Raw genomic sequence first — 18,523 nt, 5'->3', positions numbered from 1 at the left:
TAGCAAAAGCTCTGGGAAGGTGGATTAGTGTCTCCAGTATATTCATAAGCCACTTTGAACAATGTGGCTTTTAGTGGCCTGAGATTTCTAGGGACTAGTACAGCAAATTAAAAAATATTTACAGCAGAGTGGGAAAAATCCTCTCTGAAAATGGATCTTTTGACAATGTTGTTCCACACTGCCCTCTAAGATAGATATATAAGAAATACTGGAGGGATTGGAGTCACTGGGTGACGCGCTCATCCGCCTGTGTTTTCAGAGACACCAAACTCACAAACTCCATATTTTTTAAATTGCTTTTTATTGAAATGTAGTACATTAGCAAACCCTAACTAGTCAGTATACACTATTAACATATCAGCATATACCACGTAACTACAATACAGTGTTATACTTACATCAAAACACGTCAACAAGTTCTGCTGCTGGCAAGCTACACTTTCAAAAGGGCTGGAGAGCTCTGACAGTCAGGAGGGCACCGCTTCACCCACGGTGCCTGTGTCCCCATAGCACCCCCAGGCCCCTGGTAGCTGCTAGAGTGTTTAGGTTACCTGGTCACACCGGTGTGACCCACCTTGCAGCAAGCCAGTTGAAACAGACTTTTCCTTTTACACACAAATTGTTTTGTTGTTGTTGTTGTTTGCTGCAGTCTCCTGTGCCCAAAGGCTGGGGTGTCCCTTCTCTGCTGAGATAAAACGATCCCGTTTTGATGGATTCAGTGCATAGTTAGCCATGGTCTCGAGCAGGTGATCCTGGACAGGCGTGGTCATACAGAGAAGCTTTTAGTATTTAACAGCTACTTGCAAACTGCAGCAGGGCTAACGGGACAAGCAGAAGAGCGATGCTACCACTCAGTTTGCTCCAAAAGGTTATTCCCCTTTATAGGAGCAGTGCAACAGGTCTTACCAGTGCTGGAAGGTAAGTCTAGACATACAGGCTGGGAAAAGTCTACCTGCTGATGTGGTGGCAACTGAGAAGGCTTCTTGTTCATGTAGCACCGTCCAGCAAAAGCAGAAAGCAACATGCTGGGATGTTGCCTTGCTGGGACTGCACAAATGGGCAAACAGGAGCTTTGCTTTAACAGCCCCAAACACTCCATTAAACATTCTGGCTTTACAGCAGCAAAGAACAAGTTTACTTTCAAGCCCAGACTTTCCTGTGCTGGAGCATGGGAGGGTTGCTGAGCTGCTGAGCTGTTTTCTGTACCATCCTCCTTCCCAGTGCAGGCCAGGTCCGTGGGAAGGCTGCGGGCAGATACATCCCTTACTGCCCAAGGCAACCTGAGTGTGTTACAGACACAGGCACTGGGCAGGGGAAGGGGGAATCCAGAGCAATTCTGGTGGTCTAGGCCTTAGCACAGCCCAGCAGATCTGCTCTACTGGGAATTAATGGCTCCTGTCCCTCCAAGGGGTTTGGGCAGCTGAAGGTCAAATCACAGCCAAGTGAAAATGAGCCCTGGAGCATGTGGGAAGCAGCAGAAAAAAAAAAAAGGCAAACAGCACAGCAAATGCACACAGCTGAGCTCAGGGAAAATAAAAAGCTCCTGGATCATGAGGGGCTTGTAGATGGAAGTGGAGGAAGGAATAGCCCAGCAGAAGTGAGGGAGCCTTCACATGCATGTCCAGTTGATTTTTGGGCTGCAAAACCCCATTCCCAGCTGTATGACACTAGCTCATGTTACACCTCAGCCTGCCATTGAAATCACTCTAAATAGCTTCAACTTTCAATAAAACACTATGTACTTCTTACTTTGCAGGAATATTAATACTTAATTACTAACTCTTTAGGAAATGGCCTATTTTTGGGCAACACCTTATACCACAGGGCCCTCAAACCCAGGGACTCTGGACATTATTGCCATAAAAAAGAATAAATATTCAGATGTTATTGCACAACCTACACATCCATCTCTGTTCACGTAGGCATCTCCATGAGGTTACTGGGTGGAGGAGTGAAAGGATGCTCCATGTAGGGATCCACAGAACGAGCATCCCACAAGGACAGCTCAAATCCCACAGAGCCTGCTTTGGCCAAGAACAACCCACCAGGAACCTCTGTGCTCCCACAGACCGTGATGCTGGTTTGGAGCAATGAATCCCCTCTGAGGGGCTGGCTGGCATGGTGATGGCACAGTGATGTGATGGCACAGTGATGAAGAAGATGCTGGAGAACAGGTGGACGGCAGTGCCTGCACAAAGGGGACCTTTACCTGGCTCTCCAGAGGAGGAGGAAGCAGGTAGTAATTGATGGAGTGGGATAGCAGAGATTATTAATTGGGGAGAATTAAGAATGTTAGGGGATGTTGCAGGCTTTTAAAAAGAGTAGGGTAATGAAAGGATCAAACCACTGACAGACAACAAGGTGTTGATTAGTGCTGCTTTGCAAAGGCTCATGCAAGTGATTTATTCTCCCTAAAGCACTTTACAAGCACCAAGTAAACCTGTCAGGCCCCTGTGAGGTTGGGGCTTTGACCAACAGCTCAGGACATCACTGACTGGGGGTTACAGAGCACCATGGCTCTGCACCAGAAGCAAAACCCCATCTGGAGCCCTGCTCTTGTCACTGCATCCCACAAAGAAGGGGTAGGGAGTAGTGCCTTTTCTCTTAATTATTTCAAAACCATTGGAAACAAAGCATAAATGAGCACCAATGTACAGATGTACAGTCTACCTTTCCCCTGATTTCCCCCCAATCAGCTTAATTGGAGCATCTTTCCCTCCCTCACTCCCTCCCCTGCTCAGTGGTTTCCACCGAGTGTGCCAGAGCTCAGGCTGCCCTGAGCAGTGCCCTGTGGTGCAGCAAGTCTAGCAGGGAAAGGAAAAAATGAAGAAACCTTTAAATATAACAACACATATGCAAGCTGTCATGGCACATCATGCACTCTTCTGCACTGCTCAGACTGGAAAATTAGGTCAAGTATGGCTGTGTAACAAGGGGTGAAAAAGGAGCAAAAGCTTCACTTGGGAAGTTGAAGGTGTTTCCTGAGGTCCCTGCCCTGAGTCCTCCTGCCCTTCTCTCCCCACCCTGCAGGGCTGGCAGCAGCCCTGTGGCTCTTGCATTTGCCCCACTGTGCCTAAGCTTGTGAGCTATTTTCTATGCTGTAGAAAACAAATTACTATTAGCTAAGCAAAATGCCAAATATTTTTAATAATTAAGTCAACTCACTTGCCAGTAATCAGGCTGCAGAGCTGCCTGAACTTCAGCTCAACCCTGGTGCCTTCATCCTTCAGCTCATGACCTGATTGTGGTATTACCTCAAACCTAAATTGGACTGAACAAGTTCTGAAGCCTCAGTGTGACCCATGCTTCCTGAAGAATTTCCTCTGCTCTCCAGTACCTGGTAAAAAGCTCTTGGCTCTCCCAAGCCTTTGCACTATTTTTACATGAGTGTGTTTAAAGAAAACAGAAGATGTGTAAGTCTCATAACATAGTCCTAAACACATTTATTGAACTCTTTTTGGTCTTTCTTTGGCTAATGTAGGATACCTGGCTATTCCTATAGCATCCCCAGGTGCCAGGGCAAGCATCCTAGAACAAAGGGACAGTGCAGATCCCAACACAGGAGCTCACTGGAGAGAGCAATTGTGAGGGTCTTTAGGTAAATTTTAACATGCTTCAAGTTTAATATTTAATGTTGTATTATAGGTAAAAAGCACACTTACAGTCTGTTTTTTTTTTACTGGCAATTATCCTCTAAGAACACAAGCAAATCTTGATTTTACAAATGTCTTACGGGAACATGCAAAACTTTCATAGAACAAGAGGCCAGGAAAGAGAAGGTGAAGTGTTGGGGTTTAAATAGTTTGGGGAAACACTTGGAGATAAAAGCTTTTTTTAATATGAAGAAGTCATAAAAAGAATGTTGCTGTTGAAAAGCACTTCTTTTTTTTAACCTTAAAAACGATTTTTCCAAGTTACTGGCACTTACAGTCCTTGGTAGATTGCTGTTATGTTTTACTTCTGTGAAATGACTCAAACCACACACAGCACCACTGCAGCAGAACAAGAACAACGATGCTCACCAAGCTTTTTTTATATACTGATTAATATTAAAAGGAAAACCTCAAACTTACCAGCACAGCCCAGAAAAAAATCACCCATGTTGCTGTGGTGCCTCCTCCCCATGCTAAATATGACTAAGTGGGAGAACGTCTGCTACAGCACGTAGGGATCAATTGCTTGAACAAGCTTTTAATTTTTCCACTGTTGCAAGATTTTCCAAATCCAGGATGCCAATTATAAACATCAGCTCCCTTATCCAAGATGCTACAGCACAAATCCACTTTTATATCACTATGCCAGACCCTGATCTCCACAGAGGCAAACCTGCCCTCCCCCTGCTTAAAACCAAGATGTTCAGGTGGAAATAAGGAAATTTAACAAAATACAAATGACGTTATTTATTATTTTGTCTTTGGGGGCTTTGTGCTTTCCAGCTTTTAAATTTAATTTCCATGCCTTTCCTAGCTTTTCTGTATATCCTGGCACAGATCCTGTATATCTGTGTGAACGGGCTCAGTTGGAGCTCAGAAAACATCAGTTCTGGTTTTGTGCCGAACCTGTGCCCTGGTGCTGTTCCTGGTGGCCTTGGGGGAAATCCCTGTGCCAGGCTGAGAGAGCCCCTACAAGAAGGATTTGCGTGGAGGATCAGCACCCCATACAAGAGGCTGTCCTACCCAAACCCCACTGTGCACACGCAGAGACACCCAGACATTTTTGTATTCAACCAGGAACAGCCAGGTGTCTGTGGGTTTATTGTGACCCTGACTGCCCACCACGGATAAAAACAAGCCCTATAACATCCTTGAGAGCTGGTGATTTTTCTCTCAGGCATTTGTTTTTGGAAGGTGCCCGCTCTCACGTGTTTACCTGCTGTGATCCCGCAGATGCAATTACGAAAACAGGGGTTGCTCAATCAGTCCCTCTGCCGCCCCCGAGCCCTGTACGGGCCTGAGCACAGCTCAGCCAGGCCGGGCTGGGGAGCTCTGCCTGGGCTTGTCTGTCAGGAGCTGTGTCACTGCCCCTCTTGCACATCTGCCAGCAGAGGAAGGATCCTGACCACGACCTGCTGCTGCTCAAGCCACTCCTGGTACTTTCTGTGACCTTCACTTTTGCTTCGCAGGAGAAAGTGGGTGTCAAAATTGTGCTCTTAAGAAGTCTGGGGCTTCAGCACATTTCTGGAGTGAGCTGAATGACAATAAAAGTGCATTCGGTAAATATAAATGTGGGTATTATGAGAAAAAACCTCCCTACACTTCACACCACCCACTCTCAAATTATCAGATTAAATAAAGCTGACGCACAGCAACAAAAGTCAAAGGAAGCTCAGCAAAGAGGATCATTTCCTCATTTTACAGAGCTGGGTTTTTCTTTTTTCTCTTAAACATCCATGTTAAAGACACAGCTGAACCACACCTCAGAAAAGGATATATGTTAAGCAGACTGCTATACAATTAAAAACATTATAAAGGAGGGGAAATTCCCCTGCTTGTAGCAAAAGCAGGTGAAATTAAAGCACGGCAGAGTATGTCTTACCTTTCTTTTTTGGCTTAATTGATTTCTCAAGATTCCTATACAGAGGGTGAAACTGTGTTTCATATTACAAGGACACAAAATGCATTTCTACACCTACAGTAACTTAGACTGCAATGGAGAAAAATCCAAACATTCATTAACAGCTATGCATTGTCTGGTAGGAAAAGGATGGAGCAGAAGCGCTCGCTCCTCCACGTCGGCTCTTTTGAGGAACGCTGTGGATGACTTGGCTCCAGAGGTTACACTCGCTCTCCATTTCTGCATTGTTCTCTCAGAAGCTTGCAAACCATATCCATTTCCCCACCACTTTTGTCACATGCTGGTAAAAATTGATTTTTCCTGCAGCGTGTCAAAGCAGTAGCTGCTTTCCTTTCTTCTCCTGCTTTCTGCATTCCCGTTATTGATGTCAGTGGGAAAGGGCACAGCTCAGAGAATGCGTTTGTTAAATAGCTGTTGCAGATCTCAACGGGAGAATGGGATAAGAAGCTTACCTCTTTTCTTCTCTGTGTAATGCCAACATGCTGGCTTTTAAAAAACCTCAGTGAAAAATTTGGTGGATTTTTTTACCCCCACCCCCCCAAAAAAAAAAGTTAAGTGAGAAAGAAAGCTAATTCGATTCCTGCATATTTCAAAAAGTCTAATGGTTATCAGGTAGATCAAGTGCTGGTTCTGTGAACGTCCTCTCTACAGAAAGAGACTCACTTGACTTGAGCACACGGAAGGACCAAAAGTATATTCCGTGTACACCATTTTTCTCCTGCTTCAATCAAACTGGAGAAAAAAACCAAGCACCAAGTTCCTTGAAATCCTTCTGCAAATGCAGGTCCTCTCTGCAGCTTGAACGTCAGACTGGCTCGCCACTGTCCGGGGTTAGGTGGGTTGTAGGAAACTCAATGCACTTATAAAGGTCCCTCTCAGAAGGGGCTATTTCACAGTAGGGTTATGGATTGACCAAGATATACGAGTGCTTTTACCAGTCACTGGCCATCTCCTCTACAACCAGTTCCCTTTCTGACTTTGCCCAACCACGTGGACAATCAAACAACTGGAAACAGCAGACGCCTGTGTTAAGAGACGCATTTGCAGCACAACACAAACTCTTAGGACCACCGTAAAACCTCTTCTGCGTCGCCGCGGCTGGACCGACACAGCTCCCCATGCTGTTACTCAGCAACTTCCATCAGACAACCTTGCTTGCACGCAACTCTTTGTCAGCTCAGAGATGCCACCTCAGAAACCACCACAGCTGGTCTTCGTCTGTGCAATCGAGAAGGCGGGTTCGTGTTCTGGAAAAAGCAGCTCTTCTTCAGACAAAGGAGATCCATGGAAAGAGTACACAACAATAGGAATGAGAAATGAAAAAAACGGAAAAAGGGCCAGGAAGGAGCATGGATTCCTTTCAGGTTTTGTTCTCGTCATACATGTCCAAGGCGGGCTCGATGGTTGAGAACTCGCTCTCGTAGACCAGGCTTCGAGGGGACAGAGAGTTACGATGGAAGAAGTGACCGCCTGCAAGAGGTAGAACAAAACCACATTAGGAACACACACAAACAACATAAGAACTGAGTAAAGCATCCTCATACCCGGGTGCTGGCTGCAAACACAGTACACAAGGAAAAAATAGCAAACCAGTAACAACCATATGAAATATTTCACCTCTGTTCACCTCTGTTCATCTGCTCCCCAGACAACTCAAAGCAACTGCTTTCCATATGCATGAACAGGCCCACCTTAAATGGCTCTTTCAGATAAAACAGGTCAAGTCTGAGCAAGGCTAGGGCAGGCTGGAGTTTTGCACTTAGTGCTGGCTGTTGATTTACAGCCTTGTAAAGCAGGGATGTGCTTCCTTGGGAAACCCAGAAACCTTCAGTTGACACCGAAGCGCTGTGCCGTGCACCAGCACAGAGCACTCCAGCACGGGGTTGAAAGGAATGGGCAGGTTGGGAGAGGAGCTCCCCAAGGATCATCCCATCAGTGCTGCTGAAAGCCTGACCTCCTCCAGAGCTCAGCAACCTTCACCCACACAACTCATCTTCTAGAAAAAGGCACCTACGTATTTCCTTACACTTAACCAAAAGGAGACTTCTCCAACATTGGCAATACCCAAACCAAGCACCAAGCAGCTGTTGATAAAGTGGGGAATGGAATTTAATTTTTTTCCTCTGTGGCCTGGTGTTCCCGTGGCTCTCTGAACCCACAGATGTGTTTTGCAAGAAGCCCAGCCCTCCTGCTACACAAACGGTTCTCTGAAAGCATCTATCAGATCAGGCCCTTCGCCAAAGCATTTCATTACCTGGCTTCTCGATCCCAGGGGGGAATAGCTGGGAGCTGCTTAGATTACAATACACCAGGCAGCTACATGAGCCAAACTGGAGGCAACTGAAAAGCTTCCAAGTTCATCAAGAAGGCACTCGGCAAACCAAGGTGCCTCCAGTTTCAGGCATCAGTGAGGCAAGATCCTTAGGGGATTGGAGTTTTAGCCCTGGTGGATCTTAGGAGCTTAAATCTCCCTTTCTTTGCCAAATTTTGAGCCCAGCCTATGCCATTCTGAAAATAAAGAGCTTACAGAAGATATGAGAAAAGAATTCAGCTGTTACTGTCCAAAACACCTTTTCTCCTTCCCCAGAAGACACAGATTCAAAAAACCCAAAAATAAGTCCTTATTATGATTAAAAATGAAAAACTAGAGTTATAATCAAATGTGTATGATTGTGTTCAAGCAAAAGTGAAGATGAATTTTGCACTTATCAAAGCACAGGAATCACAGCAGCACTGGCTGGGAGAGCCAGGGACTCTGTAGATGGACTCCATGAAAACTTCAGCATGCTGTGCCAGCGAGCTGCCATCTGGGTCTGCAGCAAACTCTGTCCTGAGCTGCACAGATTGTGTGCTTAGGTCAAATCCTTGCTCAAAACAGCAAGAAACTGGAGCTGGGCAATGGATCTGCTGCTCTTTTACCACCAAAAGCCAGTACACACACTCGCTCCAAAATTTGCAAGGAGAAGTTCTCATAAGGAAATTAATTTATTTCTCATCCCACTGTTGATTGAAACAAAGTGAAATTAGTAGTTACACTGCATAGGACTGAATCGTTCACTCTGCCAGGAGCACATATCCAGGTTTCAAATAAATAAATAAACAAATATAAATAAATAAGGGTTGAGTATTTGAGGGAACATAAACTTGGAACTATGACTTCCAGATGATCATAGTCTGACTCCAACAACTGGACTTGATGATCTTAGAGGTCTTTTCCAACCTCAATGACTCTATAATTCAAACAAAAAAACCCAAACCTGCTTTGAAATTATACCAGATAAAACTGATTTCAAGATTGTGTTATGGGTCAGGATAATTTAATTTTTGATGAGTGAGTCTCAGCTTGCAGTTGAATTAAGCCTTGGATATTGGGTATTTCACCTCCCTTTCCTCCACCTGCTGCAATGTTACACACAACCAATCCTCAAACAAACCAAAGGGGTTTCTAAAAGTTTGGTGTTGCTTTTGTTTTTATCACACAGAAATCAAACACGGGTTTGGAAGCAGACAGCCCAGGCCGTCATCTCCTCTGTGCACCCAGACTTCCACTCCAGCAGACTTGAAGGAGAGATTTAATCAACAGGCTGAGAGGTCATCTGACAACAAATATTTTATATTAATCTGGAAATAGGCAGTGTATATCCAACACCTCTAAATTCTTTACTGTGATGTTTTTGTCCTTGGCAGAAGAAATGCAGCCACCCACTCCCAGGGAGGCTGCATGTTTCCATGCAGATAGACATCTCTTGGCTTCCATACCACTTCTGGGACACATTGCTCCTTCTTTTTAAATGTCTCCTCTCCCATCCAGTGCAGCCCACCCAAGGCTGAGGATCCAGCTGCTGCCACGGTGTTTTCCAGCACTCAATCTTCAGGTGTTCCATTAACCAGGTCAGGACCATTGCCCACAGCCCACGGCTGGAGCAGCAGAGTCAGCAGGGCACAGTGACCCAGCCACGCTCCTCTTAATGCAGAAAATTGCTAATGTTTGTTTAAAAATGTGGCATCAGTCCAGCTGATAAATTTACTGAATAAATGTATTTTAAGGACAAGTACAAACATCCGCAGTTCCAAATTCAGCTCATGAGTCTGTTGCTATTTTGCACTTACCAAGAAAGATCAACATTTACCCCTTAGGTATGGAAAACAAATGGGAAGGCTGCATGCAGTTTTGATACAAGAAAATGAATCCTTCAGTGCTCTCTGCCACTATTCTTCATTATACACTTTAAAAGAACTTTTCCTATTGCTTGCACTGAGCCTGAAAATAATCATATTACCCTGGAATTGATCTTTATACCTATCAAAAGATGCCACAGAACTGGGCACAATACCAAGGCCAAAAATTCAAGAGACACAGCACTGCAGGTGCATCAGGACTATGGATCACCTGGTGTTCCCTTTCCATCTGAAAGTATTTTAATGCCTTTAGTCATTAATCAGGGCCATCTTCTGCCACAAGCTGCAGTCCCTCCCCAGCTCTTCTGGCATGACGGCTTCTTACTGTGGGAATCTGATCAGAGCACTCCCTATCTCAGACAATCTGTTTTAAACACCCTCTCAGTTAAGGAACAACAGAGTGGGATTATTCATAAAGCACTGTTTCCTTGAAGCCAGCTTATCAGGAAAACTGTGACGTGGTTGCCGTCGTGGAGACACGGTGGGATGACTGCCACAACTGGAGCACTGCCATGGATGGCTGAAAGCTCTTCAGAAGGGATAGGCAAGGAGAGGCATTGGGGTAGCCCTGTGCCTTAGGGATTTGATTGTCTGGAGTTTAATGATGGTGGGGGTTGAGTGTTTTGGGGTAAGAACTGGAGAAAGGTCAACAGGGCAGATGGAAATGGTCAGTGAGCTGCTAACACCACTCAGACACACACAAGTCTATGGGGCTGGATGGGATCCATCCAAGGGCACTGAGGGAGCTGGTGGAAGTGCTCACTGAGCCACTTTCCATCATTCACCAGCAGTCCCAGTGAACTGGGGAGGTCCCAGCTGACTGGAGGTTTAGCAAAAAACCCCTCTACAGGAAGGGCTGGAAGAGAGATCTGGGGAACTACAGCCTGACCTTGGTGCCAGGGAAGGTCACGGGGCAGATCATGCTGAGTGTGATCACACAGCACGTACAGGGCAACCAGGGGCTCAGGCCCAGCCAGCACAGGTTTAGGAAAGGCAGGTCCTGCTTGATTAACCTGGTCTGCTTCTACAATAAGGTGACTAGTTGAGTGGATGAGGGCAAAGCTGTGGATGTGTCTACCTGTACTTTGGTAAAGCCTTTGACACTGTGTCCCACAGCATTGTCCTGGAGAAACTGGCTTGGACAGGTACACTCTTCACTGGGTTAAGAACTGGCTGGATGTCTGGACTCAGAAAGTGGTGGGGAATGGAATTAAACCCGGTTGGTGACAAGTCACTGGTGTTCCCTCAGGCTCAGCACTGGGGCCAGTCCTGTTTAATGCCTTTAGGGATGATCTGGACGAGGTGATCAAGTGCACTCTCAGTACATTTGCAGGTGACACCAGGGTGGATGTGAGTGCTGATCTGCTGGAGGGCAGGAAGGCTCCACAGAGGGATCTGGACAGGCTGGAGGCATTTAAAGGACATGTTTAGTGGTGGGTTTGGCAATGCTGGGTTAATGGCTGCACTTGATCACCCTAGAGGGGTTTTCCAACCTAAGTGATTCTACGATAAAGTTTGGGAATTTCCTTCTTGTGCCTATCCAGAGTAAAAAAAAAAAAATCAAGTCCATCTTTGAACACATTTATTTCATTAACAGATAGTCATAGCTCACCTGACCTAGAAGTAACCTAGCAGAAATTGTCTATGTTTTTATTCACACTTTGTTGAGACAATTGTTAGAGGCTCAAACCAAAAATTAGAAAAGATGGTGCTGAGTTATTTAAATCCTCTATGGAGGGAGATTCACTAAAAAGCCCTGTCAGCCTTTTCATTCCAAATATCACTCAACTTCTCCTTCTGCTGCTGTTCTGTAGAAGAAACAAGAACTGGAGTTGTTGTGGTGCCTTTTGCATCTGGGTCATGACTCTGCTCAGGCTGTCTCTGCACATCCCTCCCAACAGCACTAAATAGCACTTAAGGAATTTTTTTCAGGAGACAAGCACAGACTTATCAGTTCTACTATTGCTGTTGAGAGATGGGTGAAAAAAACATATATCATAGCCTGTAACATAAATCATGCTCTAACCACATTCCTCCGTTTTTGGCAACAACACTCAGTTGACACACACTGTACTTTAAAAGCAGACAGTCCTCAGACACAGTATGTTTGAAGCTTTTTTCTTTCCATGAGGAAGTCCAATGGGGTTTTCCAGTCTTTCAAAAGGCACTTACTGCTCTATTGATTGTTTTCGTATTTCTTTCAGAATTTCACAAGGACACACTGAAGAAGAATTCTATTAAATGCACTGAAGCTATCACACATTTCATTTCTTATTATAAAAGCTGCCTTCTCAGCTGAAGTCTGATGGACAAATAAGAATTAAGAAACAATTTTAATGCAGCATCTGGCTGTGTTCCTAACTTCTAAAAGTGCCTATACATAAAAATAAAATTAAATTAAATCCCCTGGTTCCCAGTACATAAAAAAATTAAATCTTACAGTAAAATTGCTTCTCTCTGTTCGTTTAATTAATTTAGAAAGCATTCCGTTTCGAACATCTACATCTTGATCCCAGAACAACAAAAACAACCAAACACAGAATAGGCTTTAACTTCTGTCAATTACTTTTTCCTTCCTGACTTGTTACCTTCATCTACCCATCTGATTAACTCAAGCATTAGCATTTGGCTGGGACTCAGACCCGCGTGTTTTAACTGACTGTTGTGACATTACTCACACTCTGCTTGCATAAGTCAACTTGTGTGAAACAGCTGGAGCGAGGACAGCGAGGAGAAATGTTTTCCCTCTGCCTCCTCACCAGGAAAGAAGCCATGGCAAGAAGGGACATGCTTACACAGAGTTTCTACATCAAATGATTTGAATTTGAACCAAAACTAACCCATCTAGCCCTGAAAGGAGGTTTCACATACGGCAGTGGGGGAAATGCAATGTTTCCACTTGTTATTAGGAAGGAAGAAGCGGTTTAGAGCAGCTTCACCATCAAAAAGAAGGGTGGGGTGAAAGTAAAAGACAGAAAAGGTTTATGATTTGTATTTTGAGACAACAGCATTGCAAACCTTCAGCAATGCCTGACCTCAAGGCAAAAATTATACTGCCATGCTCCCAGTGCGACATGGGAGCATTACAGGAGGAAAAACTGAGAAAATGTTCCTACTTCAAATTAATTCTCAGCTGGAGACAAGGTAAGTCCGTTATATGGACTTAACAAGAATGCTTGGCCCAGCTTTTTTTCCCCAAATAAGTTGGTATGGAATGATTTCTACTAATACTTGTTAGTCACTTCAGTGGTGGGTGGCATCATAATGACGGCACTGCATGAGATTTCCACTCCCGTGTCCCAAAACGAATGGAGAATAATAGAGAACTGCAATGATGAAATCATTCAAAGGAAATATAAAGCACCTTGTAAAATTTACAAAATCCTCTCAGACTTGAGTACTAACACAGAAAGCCCAAGAAGAATGAAATTCTCACAGAGTAAGATTTCATAATTAAAGTTTTTTTTTTATTTCTTCACTTTTTCCTTAATACAAAGCTTTGGCATCAGCAAATTTTATGAAAAAATAGAATGTACTAAATAATTGCTTGTGCTGCATGATCGATAAATGATGCATAAAAATAGGTGTCTCTCTCCGAGGCAATCGGCCGGAAAGCGTTTCTTCAATACCATTCTGCTCTGCGGGGCAGAAAAAAAAAGGAACAAAATATTTATGTTAAAGTTAATACTGCCAATACTAAAAAAAAAAAAATAATAAAAATAATTTAAAAAAATTCCTGTAAAAGTAAGCTAGTGAAAAGTGACTAATTATACAAGGCCAGAGCATTAAGAGAGGTCTGTATTTGTCATATCATTCTTACAGGACAGCCAGAGGTCTGAGCACTTCTAAGCTTTTGAGGACACTTCATCTGCTACTGAATACTTTCTCTAAGTGGTGCTATCCAATATCTGGGCTTTTTGGGCTGAAACCCACAGTTATACAGTAATTTCTGACTGTTCCCTAAGCAGGAAGGCAAAATGTGCTGCTTCTGTTCCTTTCAAACACTGCCTAAATCTTTTAACAGTAATACTGAAAGGATATTTTGAGACCAAGAGAAAGCAGCTGGTTCCTTATTCTCTTCTCACTGAGACAATGTTTACTTTTATCACAACTATTTAAAAAATGCACGTGTATATATACATATACACAAACATACATATACACAGTTAAATATGTATACTCACAACACCAGAACTATTGGTCTAAATAAATATCTTTAAGCTGAGGGAAGGACATAGAAAAAAAGGAATGGGATATGGGTTTAGGTGAGTTTTAAAGGAGAATATTTGGCACCTTTTACTCGCATCAGCATATTTCATAAACTCATTCTTGCTACTGTTGTTTTCTGATATGAAAAACTCCTCTGCTTCCTCCTGAAACACTACCATAACAAAGGCAGGGTATGCCAGCATTGCTTTTTATATGGAGAGCAGCATAAAAAGTAGATATGCTGCTATGACATTTAATAAAAATTGCAGTGAGAAGGAGCTACCATATATCTGGCACGATATTCAGCACAGAAAATGGTTTGTCTGGCACTTGGGAACACAAGGTGTCAATGAAACAATAAATCTGAGCATTAGCGTCATTTTAAACTGCCTAAAACGAGTAGCCGAACACAGCAGCACTTGTGGAGGCTGCTCAGATCCCAAAGGATTCAGATGAAGCTGAGCTGAGGTTAAAGGCTACAGCAAGGTACCTCATTTACCCAAATAAGTGATTTTTGACAGCTCTTGTTTCTGTAGTTGTGAGTTTCCTTAAATCTGCCTCAAGTACACACTCGTATGAGCTCGCATTTCAATTCCTATCACTCGGGAAAGGTGCTCTCCTTGTATCACCACACCCTTTGTGAAAACACTTTGCTGGAGGCCCAACCTCTGCTGCCAGTGTGAAGCAGCTTGTCCTTCCAGTACAAACAGACCCAGATCCCACTGAGCAAAAGGCAACCAAGAGTTGCAAGGCAAGGCAGGAATGCAGCTGCTATCGGTGCCCACATCTGGATGACACCACAAGGGCTGCAGCTCCTCCTCCTCCCTAATGATGTGCAAGGGCCCGGAAATGCAGACATTCCCGTTTTACAGCTCCTCTTGCTCCATGCTTTTCCCAAGCTACTCTTCTGGGCAGATGAACTATGTTCAGCTGCAGCTTCCTTGCCAAGTTGCTGATTGAGGGATGCAATTTCAAGATTTTGACAAATGGGAAAAAAAAAATAATAATCAGGAGACTTGATAGGGCTCTTTGAAGTTCTAAAACTTTTCTTCATGGAGTCCTTTTGGAATCAGCATGTGAAAAGAGGAGGAAAGGAAGATTTGCAACTTAGTGGTAAAGATCCCTGATGACCAATGCTATGGCCCCTCCTGAAGATGATTAGCTTGTGACTGTCTAAAATTTTACACTGGAGACTATTAGACATGTTTACATCTTATTGAGAAGGACAACTTATACTTTCCAAATAGCAATAAAAGTAAAAAAACTCCTTCTTTCTCTTCTCTCAAGGAAAAAAAAAAAAGGGAAGAAAATTATAAAGCTACATTTCCAGCCTGCACAGCAGACTGCCTTTGAATCTCACCCCACTTCTGGTAGAGAGATCAACACATTAATGGAAACTCAGTTGCGTCAAGATGTTCAGAGATAAAAAAAGATGTTGACACTTTGCCTTCCCAAGTAAATGAATAAATTATGATTAAACATACATCATGAGCTCAGATATTCCGTACATCTACATGAGAACAGCTAGATGTACCTAGATAATAGATCTGCAGAATAGATTTATACTTGCCCACACACAGAACTATAAAAAAGAGACTGAAAGTCCTGTGCTAGAGTAATTTCTTGTCCACCTTGTCTGAAGGGAGGCTGGGAGGTTCCATATAAATTAAGAAAGCAGGGAAGCAAGTATCTCTTCATTTAAGAGGGAAGAAACAGTACTGCATTGATTGCTTTCATCTCTCCCTTTCCTAAGAGCAAAAAGGTAGTTTTCTGTTTAACACCTTGTTTTTTCCTAGCTGAGAGTGTGCCAACTAGGAATACAGATTTATTTTTTTAATATGAATTTGACTATAAAATTGAGGTCAAAACTGTCAAAGGTGACTGCTGGTAGTTTTTTTGGCTCTGCCAGGTGCATTTTGAACATGGGAATTTAATAGCAGAAATCTAATGTTTACCTAGACCACCAATCAAAAACTGAACATAAAATATTCTCTATTTCCCCCATTTCAGGTCTCCACTTAGCAAGGAGATTTCCTCAGACAATCCAGCTAAATATAAATTAAGAGGGCCTCTGGATGTTACCCTGAAACCTACAGTTAACAGACACACTTGCATTTGAGAAAAGCAGGAAAGGAATTTGATTCCTTGACAGCTGTGTTTTCCCCCTTCTCTATTCCCTTGGTATGTATTCCCAATGTTGTCCATGACACACACCCACCAGAAATACACAGAAACATCTGAATATTTACTTACTCATTAGCATTCAAGCTAGCTGTGGCTTTGATGATCATGTAGCAGAGTGTAAGGGCACTGAGGAGGCCAAAACTGGCAATAATAAACCATTCTTCTGTTGACAAAGGAAAGGGAGGAAATCACTCGTGGGAGAAGGCTTATGTCAAAGCGATGCCAATATTCCCCTCAAACACCACGGCCGGAAGGCAAGAGGCTTCTAAGCCATGACTGGCCCCAGGAGGTGAAGCAGAAGGAGGTTAAGCCACAGAGTTACTGACGGGAGAAGGCTAGCAAAGAAGAAGTGGAGAGAGGTGCGGAAAAAAAGCATGGCACACAATATTTCCTGGCTGAGCCCAAGGGTTAGTGATAAAGAAAGGTTACTTAACAATGTAAAGTGAAATGCAGGATCAAGGGAAAACGTGATGAAAACTCTGTCCACCCCCCAAAGTCGGAAAGACTGTCAGGGCTGGGTTAGATTTGGTGAGATGTGGCTCTTCACGTAAGCACACCCAACGTACTGTCACAGTTCAGTTGTGTCTTTGCCCCCTCCCTCCCAAATAAATGTTATAATGTTACTTAAAACCCAACAAAACCCAGGATAGTTTGCCCGACGGTAAAACATAACTAGAATTTTCTATTTAATAGACAGAAATACACATGGCAAAATAACTTCCAACATTAGTGTAGACATACAGACCCATTAAAAAAATAAAACATAGTATAAAGAAGTCTATTATAAAGAATGTTCACTATTCAGAGTTCCCCTTCCTCAAAATCAATTTGGCATATAGTAACAGTTTGGAATACAAACACTGTTGTCCAATATGGCTTTTGGTTTAACTCTCATGCATCAAAGAATGTCATCCATAAAACCCAAACATTTCAACAGCCCTTTCTAAAGCTTTATTTTATAAACATTGTCAGAATGAACTGTTGCTGATTATTTCTTGTTTTACCCTGGCATCCCATCTGTGCACGAGCAGCACTACAGTTGGGAACAGACGGTGAAAACACCTTCTGTAAAACCAATTAGTGAAAAGTGAAAACTACAGAGGTTTCCCACCCGTGACAAGGGAGCAGCACAGCAACAGATCCGCTCTCGTTCAACAGAGCTGAGTGCAAGGTGAACCAAAGGTCAAACACTGGATGGCAAAGTGACTTAGTGGCTTTGATAAAATCTAGACTTCGTATGTGAATTTTCCCTTCTCAGATCAGGACATTTCTAGATACAGACCACGTTTTTCGTAAGATGAGATTTTTTTAAATGACACATTTACTTTGCTACAGTATCTAAAGAAACACCCAAATGGACTGCATCAGTTACAACAGTGTCACCAAGGTCAAAATCTAGATCGTAGATGCACATAAGCAAAATACAAGGAGAAAATTAGACTGTTGTACATGTGCATGGATTCTATTTTTGCAATTCAGCCAGCAAAACAACCATTCATGCATCAAGTTGAGACTGTACAGCATATGGAAAAATGATGAAATTCTACACATACTGTACTCATTATAGTGCTATTGCACATTAAAAACCCTAGGTAAAATCCAGTGAGTGGAAATTTTCCATGCTGCTCTTATGGATAAGAGCTTGCAAGCAGCGCAGGAACAGTTTTCTGATGTTATAAAACACTTGGACAATACTCAAATGTTGGTACATCAAACGCTTTTTTTAATTCACAAATTTTGTAAGAAAAAACACCTGCTAAGTGACGTCAGAGTTCCAGTAGCAATGTTCTCAGGGGAAAAAACGTCTGCAGAAATAGTAATCAGCTAAAATATTTATATTTGTGTAAATTATTGCATGTAATGTATTCCGAAAGGATAAATAACGGTTTTGGCAACCCAGACTCTTGTCCTGGTTACCAAATTCAGGAAGGTTATTTCGGTGCCATTTTAGTTCATCCAGGGTTCTTTACATGCAGATCTAAATGGATATACCATTAATAATGGAAGTGTTGGCACTGTCTTACCTAGAGTTATTGGTTTCAATAAGGAGCATATGCCTCTTGCAGAGACACTGAGGTCACCTTTGTCCCTGCGGGGACATCCATCACCACGGCCCTGCAGCACAGAGCTACAGGAAGCCACGGAAAGGCACTGGGAGCCAGAGGGAACTTACTTGTCACTGCAATGTTGATCTCCCCTGACCTCGGTGTCAGCTCCCCGTCCTGTGGCAGCTGGGACATCCCGGAGGTGTGCAGGGGCTCCAGGCTGAGGGAGCTGTCGGTGGCGAAGTGGACGCGCCGGCTGGTCGGCTGCCCCGGGGTGAGCCTCTCCATGTCAAAGGCTACGTTGTCTGTGCATGGCACGTTTGGCTGGGGGG

The 18,523-nt window shown here is 43.4% G+C and overlaps 1 protein-coding gene across 3 annotated transcripts in view; it reads right to left on the bottom strand.

Moving 5' to 3' along the window:
• Positions 1-282: 282 nt before the first annotated feature.
• RNF130 (ring finger protein 130) overlaps positions 283-18,523 on the bottom strand; it is a 53,783-nt gene continuing 35,542 nt past the window's right edge. The window contains exons 7-9 of one of the 3 annotated variants that reach the window (XM_027682871.1): positions 18,320-18,515; positions 16,216-16,309; positions 283-7,044 (exon numbers count right to left, since the gene is read on the bottom strand). In XM_027682871.1, coding sequence (XP_027538672.1) covers positions 7,023-7,044; positions 16,216-16,309; positions 18,320-18,515 — 312 coding nt within the window. In that variant the 3' untranslated portion in view covers positions 283-7,022. Of the gene's footprint in view, positions 7,045-13,202; positions 13,392-16,215; positions 16,310-18,319; positions 18,516-18,523 lie in introns of those variants that run through there. The other 2 variants (XM_027682872.1, XM_027682873.1) reach the window with 2 other exon arrangements.

The sequence above is a fragment of the Neopelma chrysocephalum genome, unplaced genomic scaffold (genome assembly GCF_003984885.1).
Source record: "Neopelma chrysocephalum unplaced genomic scaffold, ASM398488v2 Primary Assembly neopelma1_63, whole genome shotgun sequence".
Lineage (NCBI taxonomy): Eukaryota > Metazoa > Chordata > Aves > Passeriformes > Pipridae > Neopelma > Neopelma chrysocephalum.
The sequence above is the reverse complement of the archived record's forward strand: the minus strand, read 5'-3'. Positions and strand labels throughout refer to the sequence as shown.